Here is an 18948-nt window from a genome sequence, read left to right as displayed (position 1 = left end):
GAAGGCCGCTACTGGGGGCAATGCATAAGGGGGACTACTACTGGGGGCACTTCCTGAAATTATGGGGGAGGGGGGCGCAAGTCCATTACCTTGCCAGGGGTGCTCGGATCCCTAGATACAACCCTGGTTGTGACCTTAGAAATTAACCCTGTCCACTCCCAGAATCTATGATGTCAGAGCCCAGCCTCCGGCATAATAAACATCTATAGTATAGTTAGTTACTACTTACAGACAAGTTATTGAAAAACAGAACACTTTAGTTTTACAACATATAACACATTATAGGAGGGCATATGACGTCATCAGTAGAGCATCTCTGCACAGGGTGGATTGATTTACTATTAGAAGCAGACAGTGACACCTTATGACAGGGGTACAACAGATAATCAGGAGGGAAACACCTTGCACACCTATATAGAATACGCACAGTGCCCGTGCCCAGGTGGTACCCGTGTCGGGTCCTGGAACTTGGCTGCACTGCGCCAGCTGCAGATCGTTACATGACTCGGTTTCCACGGAGATGGGAAACAGCTCAGAGACGAATAACAGAGGCCGCCTGGAGGTGTAACGTGATCCGGGCCCAGCTACTCAGCGGCAGCAGCAGGAGGCCCAGCCATTGTGATATGATGTGACCAGCGGGGGAGGACGTGAGAGGATCGGGTGGATCAACTGCCACAGGTGGGTACACAGTTACCACGTAATATCGGTGTACGATAAGCGGTGTCTCCGATAGCGTGCACCGGAACAGCGCTCATACATCACTGCTGTGCGGGGACTGAGCTGCCGGAGACCCCGGATGTATGCTTGTTGTTATTAGTGAAGATTCAGCTTCTGGACACTTTTGCAGTAAGTTTCTACCACTATCCGTTACAGTCTGTGGATGCTCAGTACCTGTGATTATGGGGCCCATTTATCAAAATGTATTTGAGGTAAAATCCCCCAAAACACACGTTTTCGGGGGTTAACTTCAAATACTAAGTATCCCACAGATGTATTAAGGAGGGATCACAGCAGGTATCGATACCTGCTGTGATCCCTCCATTGCCGCTGGCAGCCACATCCCCCATAGATTCCTATTGGGGGAAGCGATGCAGCCAAACGTACCGATATCCGGAATGCGATGCATTCCAGATATTGGCCCTGACAGCTAACGCCATCTGAAGGTGACGTTAGCCGCTGTAGCCTATGGGCTACACCGCGCATTATTAGCCGGCGGAGGGATCTGCCAGAATCCCCCCCGGCTATGGCGGATGTGCATGCGCAGTGCAGTCCATGGGACTATGCATGCTCACCACCCTCTGCAGTGGCCGGCCGCACTCTGGAGACATCGCAGGGATGGGCTCGTCCCTGCATGTCCCGGATGACACATCCAGCCGAAGAGATTGTTTTTTGTGCCCTGATCGCATTGCAAAAGCGATCAATGATAAATGGGCCCCTATGTCATTATCATAAATTACCTTACATAGGTGAGCCTTATGGAACACAACAGGGGATCACTATTGTAAGTGATCAAATTATCACAAAATTATAAGGAGTTACCATGATGCATATCACTCTCCAAAGACATTCTAAAAGTAAATCATGACGTAATGGGGTAATTCGGCCTATTACCATGGTATGTAGGTGGTTGCTTATACACTTGATGATTTTGAAGGCTAATTAGGCAGTTTAGACTTGACTGGCACAAATTGTAGAGTGTACAACGTCATACGCACTGGACGGGAACGCGCATCGTTTGTTGTTAAGTTCATACACACTAGATGATTTGAACAATATATCGTTCAACAATATCATTATTGTTCATATCAAGAATCGAAGAAAAAGAAACTCTATTTTGTGAGCACTCTTGTAAAAATGAAATAATTAAAACATAACTTTTAATATAACTGGACTAATATATCTATGGCAAAGGACAAAAGACAAGACATATAACATGAATCCACCCACAATGTGACCAATAGGGAGGTCTAAGGATGTACAACCCCTTTTAAATCAAAATTAAATTAAATGGGTGATAATAGGGAATCGATATATCAAGAATAAAACATAATCACATAATTCAAGGAATTATTTCATCATAAACAAACGGCGAACATCTAAAGCAGCATAATTATCACATAATAACTTAATAGTAATAATTGAAGTCACACCAGTCTCAGTAACAAGCTACCTAATTAGAATGAAGTAACAGGACGGTCAGGGTGAAGATTAATCCACCTATAATTCTACTTCCCCTCACTTAGCAAAAAGGCCATCAATGAGGGGTGAGAGATCATCCAGTGGCAGGTAAACCCCTAGAAACAACAGTGTAACCGCAACGTTACTCACTATTTCGCTTTTGCTGTTAAAGGTCTTACATCATGCATTGGACCCTTAAGGAGAGAGTTACTTTGAATGAGATTGTCATCAGTTAATAGAGTAGATAGGAAAGGAAGTGAGTAAACTATCATAGATAATGATGCTGTTAAACTTTAATCACCGATATTTTAACAGTGATACATAGTGAAGGTCTCGTCCTGTAATATTGTATGCGAAAAGTCTTTTGGTTGGTATTACGGATAATATATTAACAGATTAAGGGCCTGATTCAGACCCACTCGCGAGCGGCTGTCCGCTCGCAAGTGGGTCGATGGTCTGCACTGAGCATGCGCACGACGGAGGGAGCTCCGTCGTGCGCATGCGCCAGACACGACGAGCGAAGGACTTTCCTTCGCTCGTTGTGTCCGATCAAAGGGGGCGTGCTGTCAATGTTGATTGACAGCACGCCCCCTTTGGTGGGCGTGCCTCCCTGACGGGGGCGTTCCCACGGGAACGCCTCCCGTCAGAAGCCGGCCCACTGACATCACTAGTGATGTCAGTGGGAGTGATTTTGGCTCTGATAGAGCCAAAATCACTCCGGAGCTTGCGGTTGAAAACCTCAACCGCAGGCTCCGGCTCGCAATTTCGATGGTCGCGATGGTCACGACCATCGCGGCCATCAAAATGCACGCTCGTATAGCCTGTGGGTGGTGACCCACAGCTATACGAGCGTCCAGGAGGACGCTCCATGAAAATGGAACCCGGCCCTCATGCAGAGCGTGCGCTCTGCTCAGAGCGTACGGCTCTGAATGAGGGCCTAAATCCTTTATTAATAAGGCCCTTCACAAGCAAATAGTACTGGAAGCATGGAAAAATATGCCTTATTATTAGGGATGTGCAGGCTCGGATAGGTTCGAGTTTGCACGTTGAGTTCGGATTTTTCCCTCCAGAAAAACGGAACTCAGAAAGAGGCAAAACGTCATCTTGCATGGACGAACATCATCATTCCTGGACTGTCCAGGAATGATGATGTTCGTCCATGCAAGATGACGTTTTGCCGCTTTCTGAGTTCCGTTTTTTTGGAGGGAAAAATCCGAACTCAACGTACAAACTCGAACCTATCCGAGCCTGCACATCCCTACTTATTATACATTATAAACCCGGACTGTGAGTTCACAAATGAAGATACCCGGTGCTAAAAAATTACTGACACATTGATAAACATTTTTGTTTGCTTATGATAGACTTGGACTAATAAAAATTAGGAAATCATATACAGGTTTTAATATACATACACACAGTTTTTTGAGATAGCATTAACTACCTTTTGATAGTGAAATAAATTATAAAGTAATGTTGGAGCAACGTCTGACCTTCAAAAGGTCAGCTAAAACATAAAACTGGATGAACATGGGAAACAATAAATGACAAGATACAGCCTTAAATAAGGCAATTCCTTGGTAAATAGGTGCCCTGTCACATGGTAACCGCGTAAATAGTAATTCCAACGTACTAACCAGGTCCTGCAATAATTACAGCAGTGTACCTAACAATGATATCCTAGATAAAAAGTATCTCACTTTCAATGTATGTAAGTACAGAGTGTAACAGACATATTAACTATAAATAGTTATATAATCATATGAAGGGTAATGTTCTGATCCAGCCCCCTTGCCTAAATGATATCACACTTTGAATGTGTAGTAGTCAGAAACTGTGTATAAGCACAATACCTATAGGTATATATTGTGGTCCAAGTCGTTAAATGTAAACCTCCTACTATGGCAGCCGATCACATCCCCCATACCTGAACGGGGCGGTCGCCGCACAGCGACTCACCATGTCTTTGCACATGGGACATGCAGTCGCCAGGAAGGAGCAGCAAACAACAATAAACCAACGTGTATACTGACTGGTAGATGGGGTGTCCTGCATGGCGCCAACGCAGTCACCCTCCCGCCGACGCGCATTTTGCCGGAATGGCTTGTTCACGGAGGAAGCAGCTACAATTGACGGACGTCTGGGTTTATGAGCCAGAAGTCCCTCTGCGCATGTGCAGAATGCCGTGCGCGCCGCAGGGGGCACTGGGAGGGATCCTTTTGGATCCCTTCAGTGCTGAATGTGAAAAGAAGCCCATAGGCTTCTATTGGGTAATGCCATCTGAAGATCGCATTGCCCACCGGCTCCAAGCTGCAGAAAGCTTTGCTTTCCAAAGCTTGATGCATATGAGTAATGCACTCAAACCCCCAAAAATGGCATTTACAGGGTTTGACTACAGAATAGAGGATAGTGCATCCCGCCCTTGATCGCCAAATGGCAGTGAGCACAGACAGTAAATGTGGATTAGGAATAATAACTGCTACTGATGGTTTGTGCAGGCAATGTCTGAATGTGGTAATGCAGCCATTTGTCCTAATCTTTAAGATTTGGCCACACACCAGTGACGTGAGGCAGAACCTTTCCTGTCATAGATAGCTATACTCCACAGTTTTTACTATAAAAATAAGGAACATTTTAAGAAAATATTATAAATATCTTCTTTGTATTATTCTAATAATTTTTATAGTCAAAACTTTGGAGTAATTAGTGTATGGCAGGTGAGGCACTGCCTCCTCTGACTACCTTTTCTGCACATCCCTGATCAAAACACACCAAATTATCAGCACTATATACTGCTGCTCCTTTGTATAATGCCCACATGAACCATCGGGTTCATATATGTATCTGTAAATCTGTCTTTGATACTAGCCAGTGCCTCCCCACCCATTTACCTCACAGCACGTCACTGCCATACAAGCGTATGTACATGTACATATGACAGGGATAGAAATGCAGAGCCGAAACTATACATTTTAATGCTCTGGGCGATAAAGAACAGCACCATATAGGGCCATTGGAAGTACGGTACACTTCCTGCTGGGCCAGACCCTCTCTCGCACCAATGCAGTGCCTGTTTAAAGGGGAGACACTGGGGCATGTGCCCTGGGCCATCCTCTCTCACAGGGCCACCCTCCGCCAATTGTATTGGCAGCCACTGTTACATAGTTAGTGTTCATGGGTGCCGCTCTCTGCTCTGGTGCTTCTGATATACAGACAAATGTGTGCTAGAAGCACCAGAGCAGAGAGCGGCACCCCAGGCAGGAAAGAGGAACTGCACAGGGTTGTGACAGGTGCAGGGTTCTAGAATGAACACTAATCTATGTAACAGTGGTTCTCTGAGCTGTGCATGCAAGCAATTAATACAGCAGTGACAGGCAGCCTGCAGATCTGCTCTCTGACAATGATTGAGCAACAACTGTGAGGGAAGGAGAGTGATGAAGGAAAAGATGTGGCCAGGGTGTGAAGTAAGGAGGATGATGGAGGAGAGAATATGGTCAGGGTATAAGAAATGGTGTATAATGGAGAAGATGTGGCTGGGGTGTAAGGGAAGGAGGATAATGGTGGAAATGATGGGGCCAGGGTGTGATGGAAGGAGAATGTTATAAGAGAGGATGTGACCAGGGTGTTCTGGTAAGGAGGATGATGGAGGAAAAGATGGGCCGTGGTGTGAGTTAAGCATAATCAATCATGGACAACTTGGAAATGCAGCCATCTCCTCCCAGTAGTTTCTGAATACAGGGATAATGGTCCAGAACCAGTGTTTCAGAACTCAGGGGTCAGAGCAGCGAATAATACAGATAATCGGTAGCCTGCCTGGAATCTGCTGCAAACAGATTAACAGAGCTGTGTGGCTGAAGCCTACACCCTCAAAGAGGAATCTAGATCCAGTCCCCAGCAACTGGAGTGAACACTGAAGCAGAGACTCAACACAAACCCTAACACTCAAATAGAGGACACTCAGTGCAACAACCACCATCGATAGTAGTACTGATGGTATGGTGAGTAGAGAGTTCTGAAAGTAGGTTAGGAACTGTAATGCTGAGAATGAGCAATACAGGTAAAGTCCACTTGAACCTGCAATAAGCATGAGAGATCTACTCGGAGGACTTGCTTGAAATCAGGATCACTGTAGGCCAGAGGTTCCCAAACGCTGTCCTCAAGGCACCCCAAACTTTCAAGTTTTAGAAATATCCATGGATGAGCACAGGTGGTAAAATCAAATTGACTGAGGTACTAATTAAGTCACCTGTGCTCAACCATGGACATCTCTAAAACCTGAACTGATGGGGAGCCTTGAGAACCGCTTTTGCGAACCTCTGCTGTAGGCTGAAGACTTGGCACTTGAAGCACTAGGATAGTCTATAATACACCCAGTGGACTACAGACTACTGCACAGGCTGGAACCAAACTGTAACACATAGGCTTGGACATGATTGGGACCGGAGGTAACAGTAGTAGAACCGGAATGGAACCGGAGGTTTGAACCAGACTGAGGGACTGATTTAGAAATAGCAGAGCCGCACACAAGCGGCTGTTATATCTCGTCAATCTCAGAAGCAAATGCAGAAGGAGGTGTCAGATATCTTGCTGCATTTGTGTTCTCCGCATTGCGACCGACGTCGCAGGCTGAGATCAGCATCGCTGCCAACACGCCCCTGTTTCTGGGAATAGTGACCAGGCACGCCCCCACTCCGTTCCCCAAATGCTGCAGCATGTCAATCATGCTGCAGCTTGGGGAGATCACAGGACCAGGTCTGCACACTTTTTAAACGAGGCCAATGTAATGGAGTCCAAGAACATGCAAACTCGCTCAGACTCAAAAAACCCTCACGATTTAAACTCTCATTCAGATGTTTTCCCATTTTGAAGATAAAACTAGACCAATGTGAGAGTTTACTGCTAAATGCTCACATTTTCTAAACTCTCACCCTATTACATTTGGCCCTATATATCTACTGTACATAGATATCTATCAGTTTTAACCAGCCATTTACTGCTCATTAAAGTGACCAAAATAGTCAACACATACTGTAGGCTCCAAATATCTGTCATGCTTTGCTCAAAGAAATGTAGGAAAATATGGTATATGTTCATCATGTCGACATTTAGAATTGCAATGTTGTCTGAATGTCAACACTGACAGAATGTCGATATTGTGAATGTTGGCAACCACTGTTAGGGCTAGGCTGCAGTTAGGGATAGTTGATAAGTCTATAGCAAACCGCATTGTGGACATGCCGATTGTCAACATTATATCACTGTCGACATTTTACATGTCGGCATTCTGGTGGGTGTCATTTTAAATGTCAACTTTATGTACCACACCCGAAAATATGAATTTACTTTGCATAAAGAGCGTGCTAACCATTCCAAAATTATCTCCTTAGCAGGTATTATTGTGTATATAGAATATAGAATACAAATAACATGTTTAATTCGAAGAAACAGTAGACAATAGTAGATCTTAAGATTTTCTGGTAGGTCATTAATACTCTAGTCCAATGCAAGATTGCTAAATATTTTCTGTTTAATGCAGGTTTTGGAGACAGCATGGACAAGTATGAGAAGATATTAAAAATTGGGAGAGGTGCTACTGCTGAAGTATATTTAATGAGGAATAAAGAGACCAAGAAAATGTATGCCGTGAAAAAGATTAAGGTAGATGCGTCCAAACGAATGAGAACTAAGGAGTCTATACTTCAAGAAGCAACTATCCTGAGTAAGATTACACACCCCAATGTTGTAATATGCCATGAGTACTTCTGTGACCCTGAAGATGTCCATGTTTTTATTGTCCAAGACTATTGTGATGGAGGGACCCTTGATGACCACATCCAACAGAGGAAAGGTGTTTTCTTCTCAGAAGACGTCATCATGGACTGGTTTATTCAGTTGACTATGGCCATCCAACACATTCATTCTATGAAAATTCTTCACAGAGATATTAAGACTTCTAATGTCTTTCTTACCAAAAAAGGCATGATTCGACTTGGGGATTTTGGCATCTCCAAAGTAATGAACAGTACTATGGATATGGCTAGTACATGTGTAGGGACACCATATTACCTTAGTCCAGAACTGTGTCAAGACATTCCATATAGCTCCAAATCGGACATTTGGGCACTTGGGTGCTTACTTTATGAGATGTGTGCCTTCAAACCAGCATTTGATGCAACAAACTTAGTAAGCCTCTTCTACAAAATAGTTAAAGGGGAATATCTTCCACTGCCTGATTGCTACTCCACGGACTTACATTTCTTGGTGAGAACTATTCTAGATAAGAGTCCGGAATCTAGACCTAGTGCAAACAGCATCCTTAGTTTAGGTTTTGTTCAGGGACATTTGAAGCAATTTATACAGAAACATGAACTTAAGTTGTATAAGCAGAATTTGGAAAAGAATGAAAATAGAGAGATGCATTCATCAGAAAATAGGAGCAAAACATCACTGGCCTGTCGTGAAATCTCTAAAGTGGAATTCAGACCTAAATCTGCTCCGCCAAGCTCATACAAACCAGATGTCAGTTCTTGTGAATTGTGGGATCATGACGAATTATTGAGCTGTGGTGACAGATCTGACTATTCTGAGGACTTTGACAAAGACAGCCTTTCTTCTGTTGAAGAGGACCTAGAGGGGGAAACGTGCCTTCTATGTCAGAATGATGATATCCCAGAGGAAATCGGTAAGCCATTCAAAGTAGTTGTGGATTTCAGATGTAAGGGACTGAAAATTTCTCAACCTAACTGGTTTTCTGCAATTACTTTGGGAGAGTTTCAAATACCGGAATGTATTCAAGGCAAAATAGCTGTAAATGTCAAGAAAACTGTGGTTTCAAAACACGAAGAATCCTCCTGATTGTTTTCGATACAAGTCACTGAATGTAATAAGCAAAAAGCTAACAAGTCACAAACAAATATGTCACAAAAAGTAACCAAGCAATAGAGATGGTTGTGACAAGCAAGACAACTGCAATCACAGCAAGCTTGCTAGCCTTTCCTAGTAAACCCAGGGTCATGGCCGTATTAACCCATGGCCGGGCCCCTAGGCTTTCAGGTATTTCGGGCCCCCTCCGGCACTTCAATCTTTCACTCCACTACAGCTGACAGCCTGACCCTGGTACGGTAGGTAGTAGACCTCAGTACATAGCCCTATATTCATTTTAAGGATGTCTTGAAGAATTCTATTCACAATTTTTTTTATATTTTTATTTCGCAGGTAGAACTTTTCAGGAAAGCACATTTTGGGGATATAATTGTTCAATACTGTAATATCCTTGAAGTGAATAAAATGTTATAAATGTTTAAAAAATATATTATTTATGAATAATTGTTTTAATAGAAGAGACAAATTGTTTCACTGCAATAAGGAAGCAGTTAATTATCTTATTAAACTTCGGTGGACTAGGCGGGGTGTGACATACCCATAGCCGTATCCATATAATTAAACTTACCGCTTCGGAGTCCTGCACCAACCGGTGCTGCAGACTAAAATCACCAGGATAATGGACGCTGCGGCCATCTTGCTGGCGATTTGGACAAGCGCTTTAGAGCTGTCTCATTCAGACCCGCTCGCAAGCGCCGATGCGCTCGCAGCGGGTCGATGTAGAGGCCCAGCGCGAGAGAAATTCTCTCGCTCTGGGGCCTACTACAAAAGGGGCGGCTGTCGACAGCTCGCACCGTTTTGTAGGTGGGTCGGGGGGGTGGCTTGCCAAACAGAGGCATTCCCGACGGAACGCCTGCCGTTTGGGGGCGGCCCCACTGACATCACTCGTGATGTCAGTGGTGAGCTTCCGGCTCTAATAGAGCCGAAAGCTCACTGGGGCTTGCGGAAAACGAGACCCTACCACAAGGGTCTCATCGCAAGCCCCGATGTTCGCGATGGTCTTGACCATCGCGACCATCAACATAAGGGCTCCCTCCTCTCTAAAGCTGGCAACACACATGGCGATCTGCACACGATCTGCCGATGTGTACGATTTATGTACGATTTCCCTTGAAACTCTCCCCGACAGCTCTGCACACGATCTCCACACGATCTGCACACAATTTGGTGTCCAATCTTGATACGATCTCTCCTGCAGCCAGACTTTCACAGTGCATCGCCTCCTAGATTGTCAGATCTGCCCTACTGCATGGCAGATCTGACGATGCGATGTGCGACCAGCAGGGACGCGCATCGTGAGTGGGGACTCACGATTTACTGAGTATTTGGCCATATTTTACACGATCTGTTGTTCCAATGTGTCGGGAATCGGCCAGATCGGGTAAAATATCGCTATGTGTGTGACCAGCTTTAAACCGCCCCTGGACATAACCCAGCAAGATGTAAACTCCTTTAACTTTAGAAAAAATATCGCGCTCCGATTGCCAGTTTGCATAGTGACGGCGGTTTAGTGTGGCGATTGCTAGCGTAGTGAGTACACATGCATAACTAGTGTTCACTCTAGATCCTGTGTCGGACTTGGAGAAAGGGCACATCTGCTCGCCCTGCCCGAAAAGGGGGCGTGGTCAAAGGAAAGGGTGTGTGTCTTTAAGATGTGTCCCCTTTTTGTCACTCTTGGGGGCGTGTCCTGCACTTAAGGATATGCCGGGCTGCCCTCAAGCGCTGCTCTCGGTGTAAATGGATTCTGGGCGCATGCGCCCGACATCCATTCACCAGCGGTGACGGCTACACCGCAGTTTTTCCCATCCACTGGACACTGCGACTCGTGGGTGAGGACGGCACCCGCAGGCTTTTTCAGCGCGGCGCCATGACGGAGGGCAGGGTGCTTTTTGCCCTTTAGAAATGGGGCAGGGCAATACGCCCCGCTAAAATAGCCTAGTGGGAAAGCTAATAAAGTTCATGTACTCCTTGCCCCACCTAGTTCATCGGAGGTTAATAGAGGTTGTTGGGTGTGCTCTGGATCTGCAATCCAGTTGGCTCTACTCCTATGCGGGGTATCCGTGCTCTACACTCAGTAGTGGTTCTCTGGTGGGTGGCCGGAATTCCCGCAAGTCCTGCGGAATTTCCTGTCCCTGTGTGTGCTGAGGTCTGGAGGAGAGAAAACCAGTAACGGCGGTGACAGTAGCTGTGATGGCAGTGGTCTTGTGTCCTCTCATGGAGGTGTACCAACCCTGACGCTACTGCGCTATTGGTCCGCTGTCTCTCTTTCTCCCTATTGTTTAAGAACAAACCTCAGCTAACAACAAGTGTGCCTTGCAACTTCTCCCTGCAGGCCCACGAGGTCCCTAGGCCTCAGCCTAGTCAGTCTTATGAATAATATGGCCCTGCCCAGGGTTGTGGGTACCAGGGAAATGGAAAAAAATCATGTGACCCTTAAAATATGAATAGAACTTATATGCCCCTTGTAATACGATTAAAACTTGGGTAGTCACATATAAAGTAATTAAGAATCTGTTTCCCTTTTAAAATAAATAATATAGTGCCCCGTTATAATAAAATAGTGCTACCATATTAATAAAGTAAAAAAGTAGAGTCTCCATTTAATGAATAAAGAAATGCTACCTTTACTTAAAATTTTTTTAAAAAACCATCCTTAAAAAATCAGCCTTGATTAATGCTCAAATGTTCTCTTGTTCCTTCTTAATCCACTTGAACCGAGTTACTTATGAAGAGCCCAGCTGTGAAATAATTAATAAAAATCACACTACTTTGTAGCTAGACAGCCAGTCAGGAGTTACTTAAGGGGGGCACATAATTGCTGCACATAACAGCTTAGAGCCCAAAGCTATGCATTTCAGGATTGCTTATCATTAGGTAGGAGGGACTGCACATTTGTATAGAAAGTAGCAACTGACTGCGCATATATGCACCATAGAAGAAGTCTCTAATATTGGATATAAGAGCTGCGTCTGACATAAAGCGCAATATGGACGGATTGAGCAGACTTCGCATGCACCAAAGAAAGACATTTCTACAAAATAGTGAGGGCATTGTACACCCCTTCTTTACCTTCTAACAGCTGCAAATTCACCAATTGTTAGACTAGAGATGAAGTGTCATAGTCTTACAGTTCCCCCTTCTAATTCCTCGTTATACCCCTACTAGAGAATCAGACCCAATGCTGAATTGTAGGGGCCTATTATAGAAAGAGAGAGACGGGGCTATTTGTTTTATGTCACTTAATTATTTATTATTAATTATGGTATGAAAGCCCAAAACCATTGGCAATGTGAGGTTTTAACTTTGCCACACATTGATTATATGAGTTGCATGTAAAGTGGCTGTATTTATGGGCAGCCGTGGAAGCCCGATCTACTACCTTATGTTCAGCTAATGCCAGGTTCCGTGCGTCTGCAAGCGTAGAGCCGCGTCGTTCATCAATGTTATGCCAGCCGATGCAGCCATCATCACCAGCCTTGTGCTAGGTTCAAGAGATCCAACCTATGTCTTATTAAATTACCTAACTATATAGCTGCTTACTAAATAGCAAACTTCAAGGGCAATAGATACAATATGACAAATCCTATTTACTAACATGTAACACATAAACCACAATAATAAATTGCAATAATCAGTAAGTGCAAATTTTAAAAGTACAATTGTGATTTATATCTATATATGAAGATGGTATAAATCCTTTCTATAGTTCATATACTGTGTCCACATGGGGAACATAAAAGTCGAATCGAATATAAATGCAGAAATAGTATTTCATTGTGTCCGGTAATTAGAGGAATTAAATACTATTTCTGCATTTATATTCGATTCGACTTTTATGCTCCCCATGCGGACACAGTATATGAACTATAGAAATGATTTATACCATCTTCATATATAGATTCTTTGTAAAGCAACAATCTTTGCTGTATCAATGTTTTATCAGCAATATCATCCACACTAGGTTGACTTTGCCTTTTTGAGGGCTGGAAAAAGCAATTTCTACAGGTAGTTGTGTAAAAATGTTTATTGTTCCTTCACACTCCAGTGCTCCTTGCTCCCCTGAAAATAACAAGTGTGAACACACTGCTTGTAGTGTACCTGTTCCTTAAAGTCACTCTCCAATTGTGATGCAAGTCCTGTCTTATGTTTAGGTTCTGGTGATGATGAAGTGCAGGAGTACTCTGATGATTTTGAGGAGGCTGAAGGGAACACTCTGGAGATGGTTGTCAATCATGCCAGGTCAGCAATGGATGTGTCTGCTGATAATGAAACCTTCCAAGATGACCACGGTGATCAAGATGCCAACTCTTTGTCAGAAACGCTTAAGACGATACGCCAGCAGTGTTTAGGTACGAAATGATGATCTAGACCTCGATCTTTAATAGGTATTTCGTGGCCCTGAAAATGTCACAAAACAAAGCTTAAATATGACATTTAAAAGGCAACTAAAGTTAATTTATTACTTAACCCAATATTGGAAGCCACCTTGTTTCATTCACAAACATTTTTTTTTCTAAATCTGCAACATATTATGCAGTTCTGGGGAATAAGCACTACTTCAAGTAGGTGACCAAAGTAGCAACTGCCAGTGAGGATATTGTGAGTGGCTACACTAAGCGAGTTTATGTTAAGAAGAGGAAGTGTATAGAATTCTTTGCAGAAATTAGTCTTTATTCAGAAGGTTGAGCAAAGTCTGATGGTGGGGGAGATTTCTCCTAAAGAGGACCTGTACCAGTGAAAGCTAGCTGCCGAAAGTAGGATGAGGTTCTGAGAGAGAAAGACATTAGAAGGAACACGGAATGGCTGTGAAAGTTTTAGATGGGTGAGATTGAAAATCTAGTTGGAACAGGAATAATGGAAAGACTTTTAAGCAAGGCTCGGTTTTGACTGTGTTCTGAAGTTTATAGGAAACGATTGACGGGCGACAAGTGAGGAAGAAATGGATCTTTTAATGAGTTTTGCAGCAGCATTCGTGATAAATTGCAGGGGGTGAGTGTTATTGCCTCGCCAGGCAGGAGGATGATGTGGTCAAGGGTGACACCAAAACATTGAACTTGGGATGTACTGTAGGTAAAATTATGCTGCTATTGTTGAGTTGATATATTATTATGAATGGACACCGGACATATGCAACAGGCACTCATGAATTTGTAAACACTGTACATTATTAAAGCTCCACACCAATTTATATTTGCATCCAAAGAAAGGGTTGGGTAGGGAATCCCGACCGGTCAGTATCCAAAACCCTCCCTCCCCGGTGCCTAAACCTAACCTCCCCCTCCCTGCACCCTAAACCTAACCCTCCCCCCTTAGTGCCTAACCCTCCCCCTAGTGCCTAACCCTAAGCCCTAACTCTTCGCTTAACCCCAGTACTTACCGTTGGGATGCCGGCGCCGGGATTCTGACAGATGTCGGGATTCTGGCTTTGGCATTCTAAGCGCCGGTATCCCTACTGTCTGGATTTTGACTGTATCCCCAAAGAAATAGGAAAAGGATTTACAATGCACTTTTATAGCAAAGCTGATTATTTGAGACTCATGCCAACCACATACAGTTCTGAACAGGTGAGCAACCTCATATCCTGTTGCAGCCTCCTTTCCTATACTTCTCCATTTTTACCTATTTTTCCTTCCTCTGTGGTAGTTCGTGTTCTCTTGACATTAGCAGTGATAAAACCAACCAGCTAGTGTAGTGAATAGATTCGCATATACTGCATACATATGTATTATGGTTAATATATGGTTGTTTTATTTATACTCATGTCTGTATAATTGTTTAACCCATCAATATATGTAGACGTGTAGAGAGAATGTTTTTTATATTTTAGTGCATCTGAGAGTAGTCTAATTTGTACTCTTGTCTAGCTGCAAATTCAAAGCAAGGATTTTCTTACTGTCACTATTGCTCTACCGTAACATTTTTATTATTCACATGACTGGCATTGATTTTACCACAACACAACTCATTATTGTTAGTGCTAGCCAACCTAAATAATAACGTGGCACAAGCATGGGCTTCAGGCTTGCATTCTGACCACATCTAACATCTAAGGATTTGATCCCTAGATTTATCCTTAACAACCTCAAGAAGCATCCACTGACTAAAAAACATATTGTTATGAAACAAACCAAGTCTTGGGAAATAAATACTTTCTATTTAGTATAATTTGTGCTTTGTGTTTTTCTCCTAGGGGATGTTGGTCAGACTCTCTACAATGAGATCTCCAGCCATTTCCTAAAGGGCTTGACACCCGAAGATCTTCAGCCACAGTTTGAATACAAGATGGGCCCAGAGAGACTTGAGACCTGCTACCTCCTCTTCAATATGGATCAGGACCCTTCCAAGGAGACATGAGCATATTAATCCAATTAACATATTTCATTGTGAGGATATCCAAGATATCATTTAATTCTAAGGAGCAGGTCATAAGTGGCCATATATACATATTTGGGGTTATTGGGATTTAGTAATAAATGCAACAGGACTTTTCCTTGAATGCGATTATAAATCTACGTACATATCATGGAAAATCTTAGCAGAAAGTGCTGTGGCCTTACAGCCATTGATGCATAACACAGAATTGCCTTAAATTACCAGAAATGACAGACCGGGTCTGTTTCTCTTTATGTTTTAATAATCCTGGTTTTGGAGCCATATCTTAGTTGCAACTTGAGCAATTAATCCGTAGTTCTATTGTTGAAACCACCAAATATTGCTGTATGGGCAATGTTGTAGAGGCACTGGGAGTTGTTTTATGTTTTATTTGTAAAATAACAATTTACGTAACTGCAGTATTACGTTATATATGTTAATTGTGTAACGCTAGGAAGATAAAAAAAATCTGAACATTGACATTTTACTCACTTCCAAACCTTGTAAAACATATGAAAGCTGACGCCTTTCCCATGGTATCACAGTGAAATTGGGCCTCCACAAAGGTGGCTGTGATGCTCATATTGTTGGCCCCTTCCCTTCCACATTGTTGGCCATGGCTTCGCTCCTCCAGTGTAATTACCAGTTACCATGCCCATGGCTTCTAAATTAGATTTTAGAAGCCATGAGCATGGTAACTGGTTATGCTAATTAGATTGGAGACGATAAGCAATGATGAGCAACTCAATACTGGACCTGCTGCTCAGAGGAAGAGGTAACCAGGGATGAAACTGAGGTTGTCCACAAGATTAAATGCTAACTCCTGTCCTTTACTGTCATGATCATAGAGTGACCAGGATGGTTCAGAAAATGATGTGTTACTTTTGTCATGTTATATCCTATATGCAGATGTTTCTTTAGTACAGATATTTTCTAGCAAGTCACTGTGTTAATGTAAAAAAGGTGTTTTTGTATTTTGATGAATGAAACAGAAACACTTTATAGACCTGCTTCTGTCACCTTATTGTATTGTTTACTCACAGATTTATTTTAGTGTTATCTTTTTATTAATATAGCGCACACATTCTGCAGCCCTTTATTGAGAATATTTGATCATTCACATCAGTCCCTGCCCAATTGAGCTTACAGTTTATATTCCCTACCACATTTACACACACACTAGTCTTATATATACTGTATATATATATATATATATATATATACATGCGGAAAATGACAGCATGTCTCATGGGACTTATGTCATATACCTGATATGTTCCAGAAAGGAGTTAGAGTATATTTCGGGACACACTTATAGAACTGCTCTTGGACAAAAGGGCAATAAACAGGATGTAGAAAGGTTTCACTCAGCAATATTCCACTTTCAGTATTGTCACAGTGGAGGGCTTTGGGGCAAGGCAGAACATTTTTGTTGGGAGATTCTCAGGATTTTGGTTTGAGTTGATTAAATCTGTCACACCCATATTTCTCAGATGCCCATCTGGTGTCACTGAACTCTGCATTCTTACAGATAAACACAGGTACTATGTTAGATGTGGTCGATAGATATATATATATATATATATATATATATATATATATTTTTTTTTTTTTTTTTTTTTTTTTTCCCTACATATACCCATTTATACTGTACATGTAGCTCACAAGATGTGGTCTTCAGCAAACTACAAATAGCATATATTGTTTATCTGAAAACAGATCATTCATAACACAGAGAAGAGTTAGTAGGAGAAGGTTAATGGGCTTTTCTCCTCTGTGTACATGTTTCATGTCCAACCTCCCAATATATAGACCAGTGTTTCCCAACTCCAGTCCTCAGGGACCCCCTAAAGTGCATGTTTAAAGATTTCTTTAGTAGCAGAGGTGAAATAATTAGCGCCACCTGTTGATCTTTTAAAATGTTCCAGCCAGTGATGAATACCCCTGTGCACCAACTAGGGGATCTGTAAAACATGCACTGTTAGGGGTCCCCGATGACTAGATTTGGTAAACTCCTCTGATTTAGATATACAAAATCAGCCAAGCCCACGATCCACCCAGATTCATTCCAAATGCTCTCTTTTCGAATGAAACTCCATTTTCATGTAAATTCCCCCCACCACCTTCATGACCTAGAATCTGGAACGTTAGGAGGTATGCTACTATACTATGTTAGTTTAAAAAGATTGGGATCTGGGCAAAATACCGACAGTTGGGATGACGGCGCTTAGAATGCCAGCGCCAGAATCCCGACACCTGTCGGAATCCTGGCACCAGCATCCAGTTGGTAAGTACTGGGGTTAGGGGGAGGGTTTGGGGTTAGGCACTAAGGTGATGCGGTTGGCATGAGTCTCAATAATCAGCTTTGCTATAAAAGTGCATTGTAAATCCTTTTCCTATTTCTTTGGGGATCCGGTCAAAATCCTGACAGGATACCGGCACTTAGAATGTCAGCGCCAGCATCCCGAAGGTAAGTACTGGGGTTAGGCAGAAGTGTTAGGGGTTAGGTTTAGGGTGCGGGGAGGGGGAGGTTAGGTTTAGGCACCAGGGAGGGAGAGTTAGCGAGAGGGGTAGGGTTAGGATACTGACCGACAAGTGTCTTGGGATGCCGGGGGAGGGATTCTGACAGGCGGGGTCCCGAGTGGCGGTATCCCGTACCCAACCCAAAAGATAAATTACTAGCCTATACTCTATCTAAATATGTGTATGGTTTTGTGTTTGTATATTTATATACATATTTTATCCGACTGAGTAGTTGTATTAGGATAAATGTTAGACAATTATATATTAATTTAAGAGTTAAGATGATTATCTTGCTTATGACACTAATTCCTATCTTTACTTTCTGCAGAGGCCTAGGCTGTTCATGCACACAATGATTTCATTGTTCAATCTAGTCATTTTAATCCACACTGCCACCCACTACTGTCTATAAGGTCAACAGTGGATTTAAAGTGGTCCTGAAAAATACTCTGAAATTGACTCGTGTAGTAGAAATGTGCAAGTTTAAATCAACAGGAGGCAGGCAAACAGTGTGGGTGCCACCAGGCAGTTAGATGTGGGAGTAATCAGCAGGCAAATGGTGTAACTATCACTGTAGGCAGTAGACCATTCTCCAAATCACATCCCTTTCAAACATACTGGCAAAGCTGCCAGGCCCACTGGTGTTTGTGGAGCTAGCACACAGACCTGTTTGGAAAAGCTTTTCCTGCCAGCACCAATTGGAGAAGACAACATTGAGGAAGGCAGACTGGAGGAACCTGTTGATCTGTGGTATCTGTATCTTGCAGCACTCAGCAGCTCTGTTCCGCAGCGGCCGCACCAGACACCATCATTATCACAGGCACATTAGAGGACTACCACTTCTAGTGGCAACTGTGGCACCAGCTTTATCTCACTCGGGGGCCTATTCATCATAACTAAAATGGCCTGTTAACCATGCGGAAACACTAGTTTCCACATATTTAAGGTAATGGACCACTTGATATTCAGCAAACCTGAAGCCTGTGAGAACAA

The 18948-nt window shown here is 43.1% G+C and overlaps 1 protein-coding gene across 3 annotated transcripts; it reads left to right on the top strand.

Moving 5' to 3' along the window:
- The first annotated feature begins 257 nt into the window (after positions 1-257).
- On the top strand, positions 258-16979 carry LOC148508650 (uncharacterized). 3 transcript variants are annotated; one of them, XR_015869564.1, is made up of 5 exons: positions 726-846; positions 7715-8860; positions 13212-13409; positions 13961-14049; positions 15251-15326. XR_015869564.1 is itself a non-coding variant. In XM_088444217.1 (4 exons), the coding sequence occupies exons 2-4, from the start codon at positions 7729-7731 to the stop codon at positions 15412-15414; spliced, it is 1494 nt and encodes a 497-aa protein (XP_088300343.1). In that variant the 5' UTR covers positions 258-678; positions 7715-7728; the 3' UTR covers positions 15415-16979. The 3 variants fall into 3 exon arrangements, 2 of the variants coding, with proteins under 2 accessions (XP_088300343.1, XP_088300342.1); XM_088444217.1 differs by lacking the exons at positions 726-846; positions 13961-14049 and adding an exon at positions 258-678 and having other exon boundaries at positions 15251-16979; XM_088444216.1 differs by lacking the exon at positions 13961-14049 and having other exon boundaries at positions 727-846; positions 15251-16979.
- Positions 16980-18948: the final 1969 nt, after the last annotated feature.

The sequence above is a fragment of the Taudactylus pleione genome, unplaced genomic scaffold (assembly GCF_031769625.1).
Source record: "Taudactylus pleione unplaced genomic scaffold, aTauple2 ptg000352l, whole genome shotgun sequence".
Taxonomy (NCBI): Eukaryota; Metazoa; Chordata; class Amphibia; order Anura; family Myobatrachidae; genus Taudactylus; species Taudactylus pleione.
Note: the sequence above shows the minus strand (reverse complement) of the source record. Positions and strands in the feature narration are given on the sequence as shown.

What these genes read in the sequence shown, in the direction of transcription:
- LOC148508650 (XM_088444216.1), top strand. Translation starts at nt 801, where the DNA reads ATGCTTGTTGTTATTAGTGAAGATTCAGCTTCTGGACACTTTTGCA. An exon ending in AGCTTCTGGACACTTTTGCA is followed by an intron (nt 847 to 7,714) that starts GTAAGTTTCTAC and finishes TGTTTAATGCAG; the next exon opens with GTTTTGGAGACAGCATGGAC. An exon ending in GATACGCCAGCAGTGTTTAG is followed by an intron (nt 13,410 to 15,250) that starts GTACGAAATGAT and finishes TTTTTCTCCTAG; the next exon opens with GGGATGTTGGTCAGACTCTC.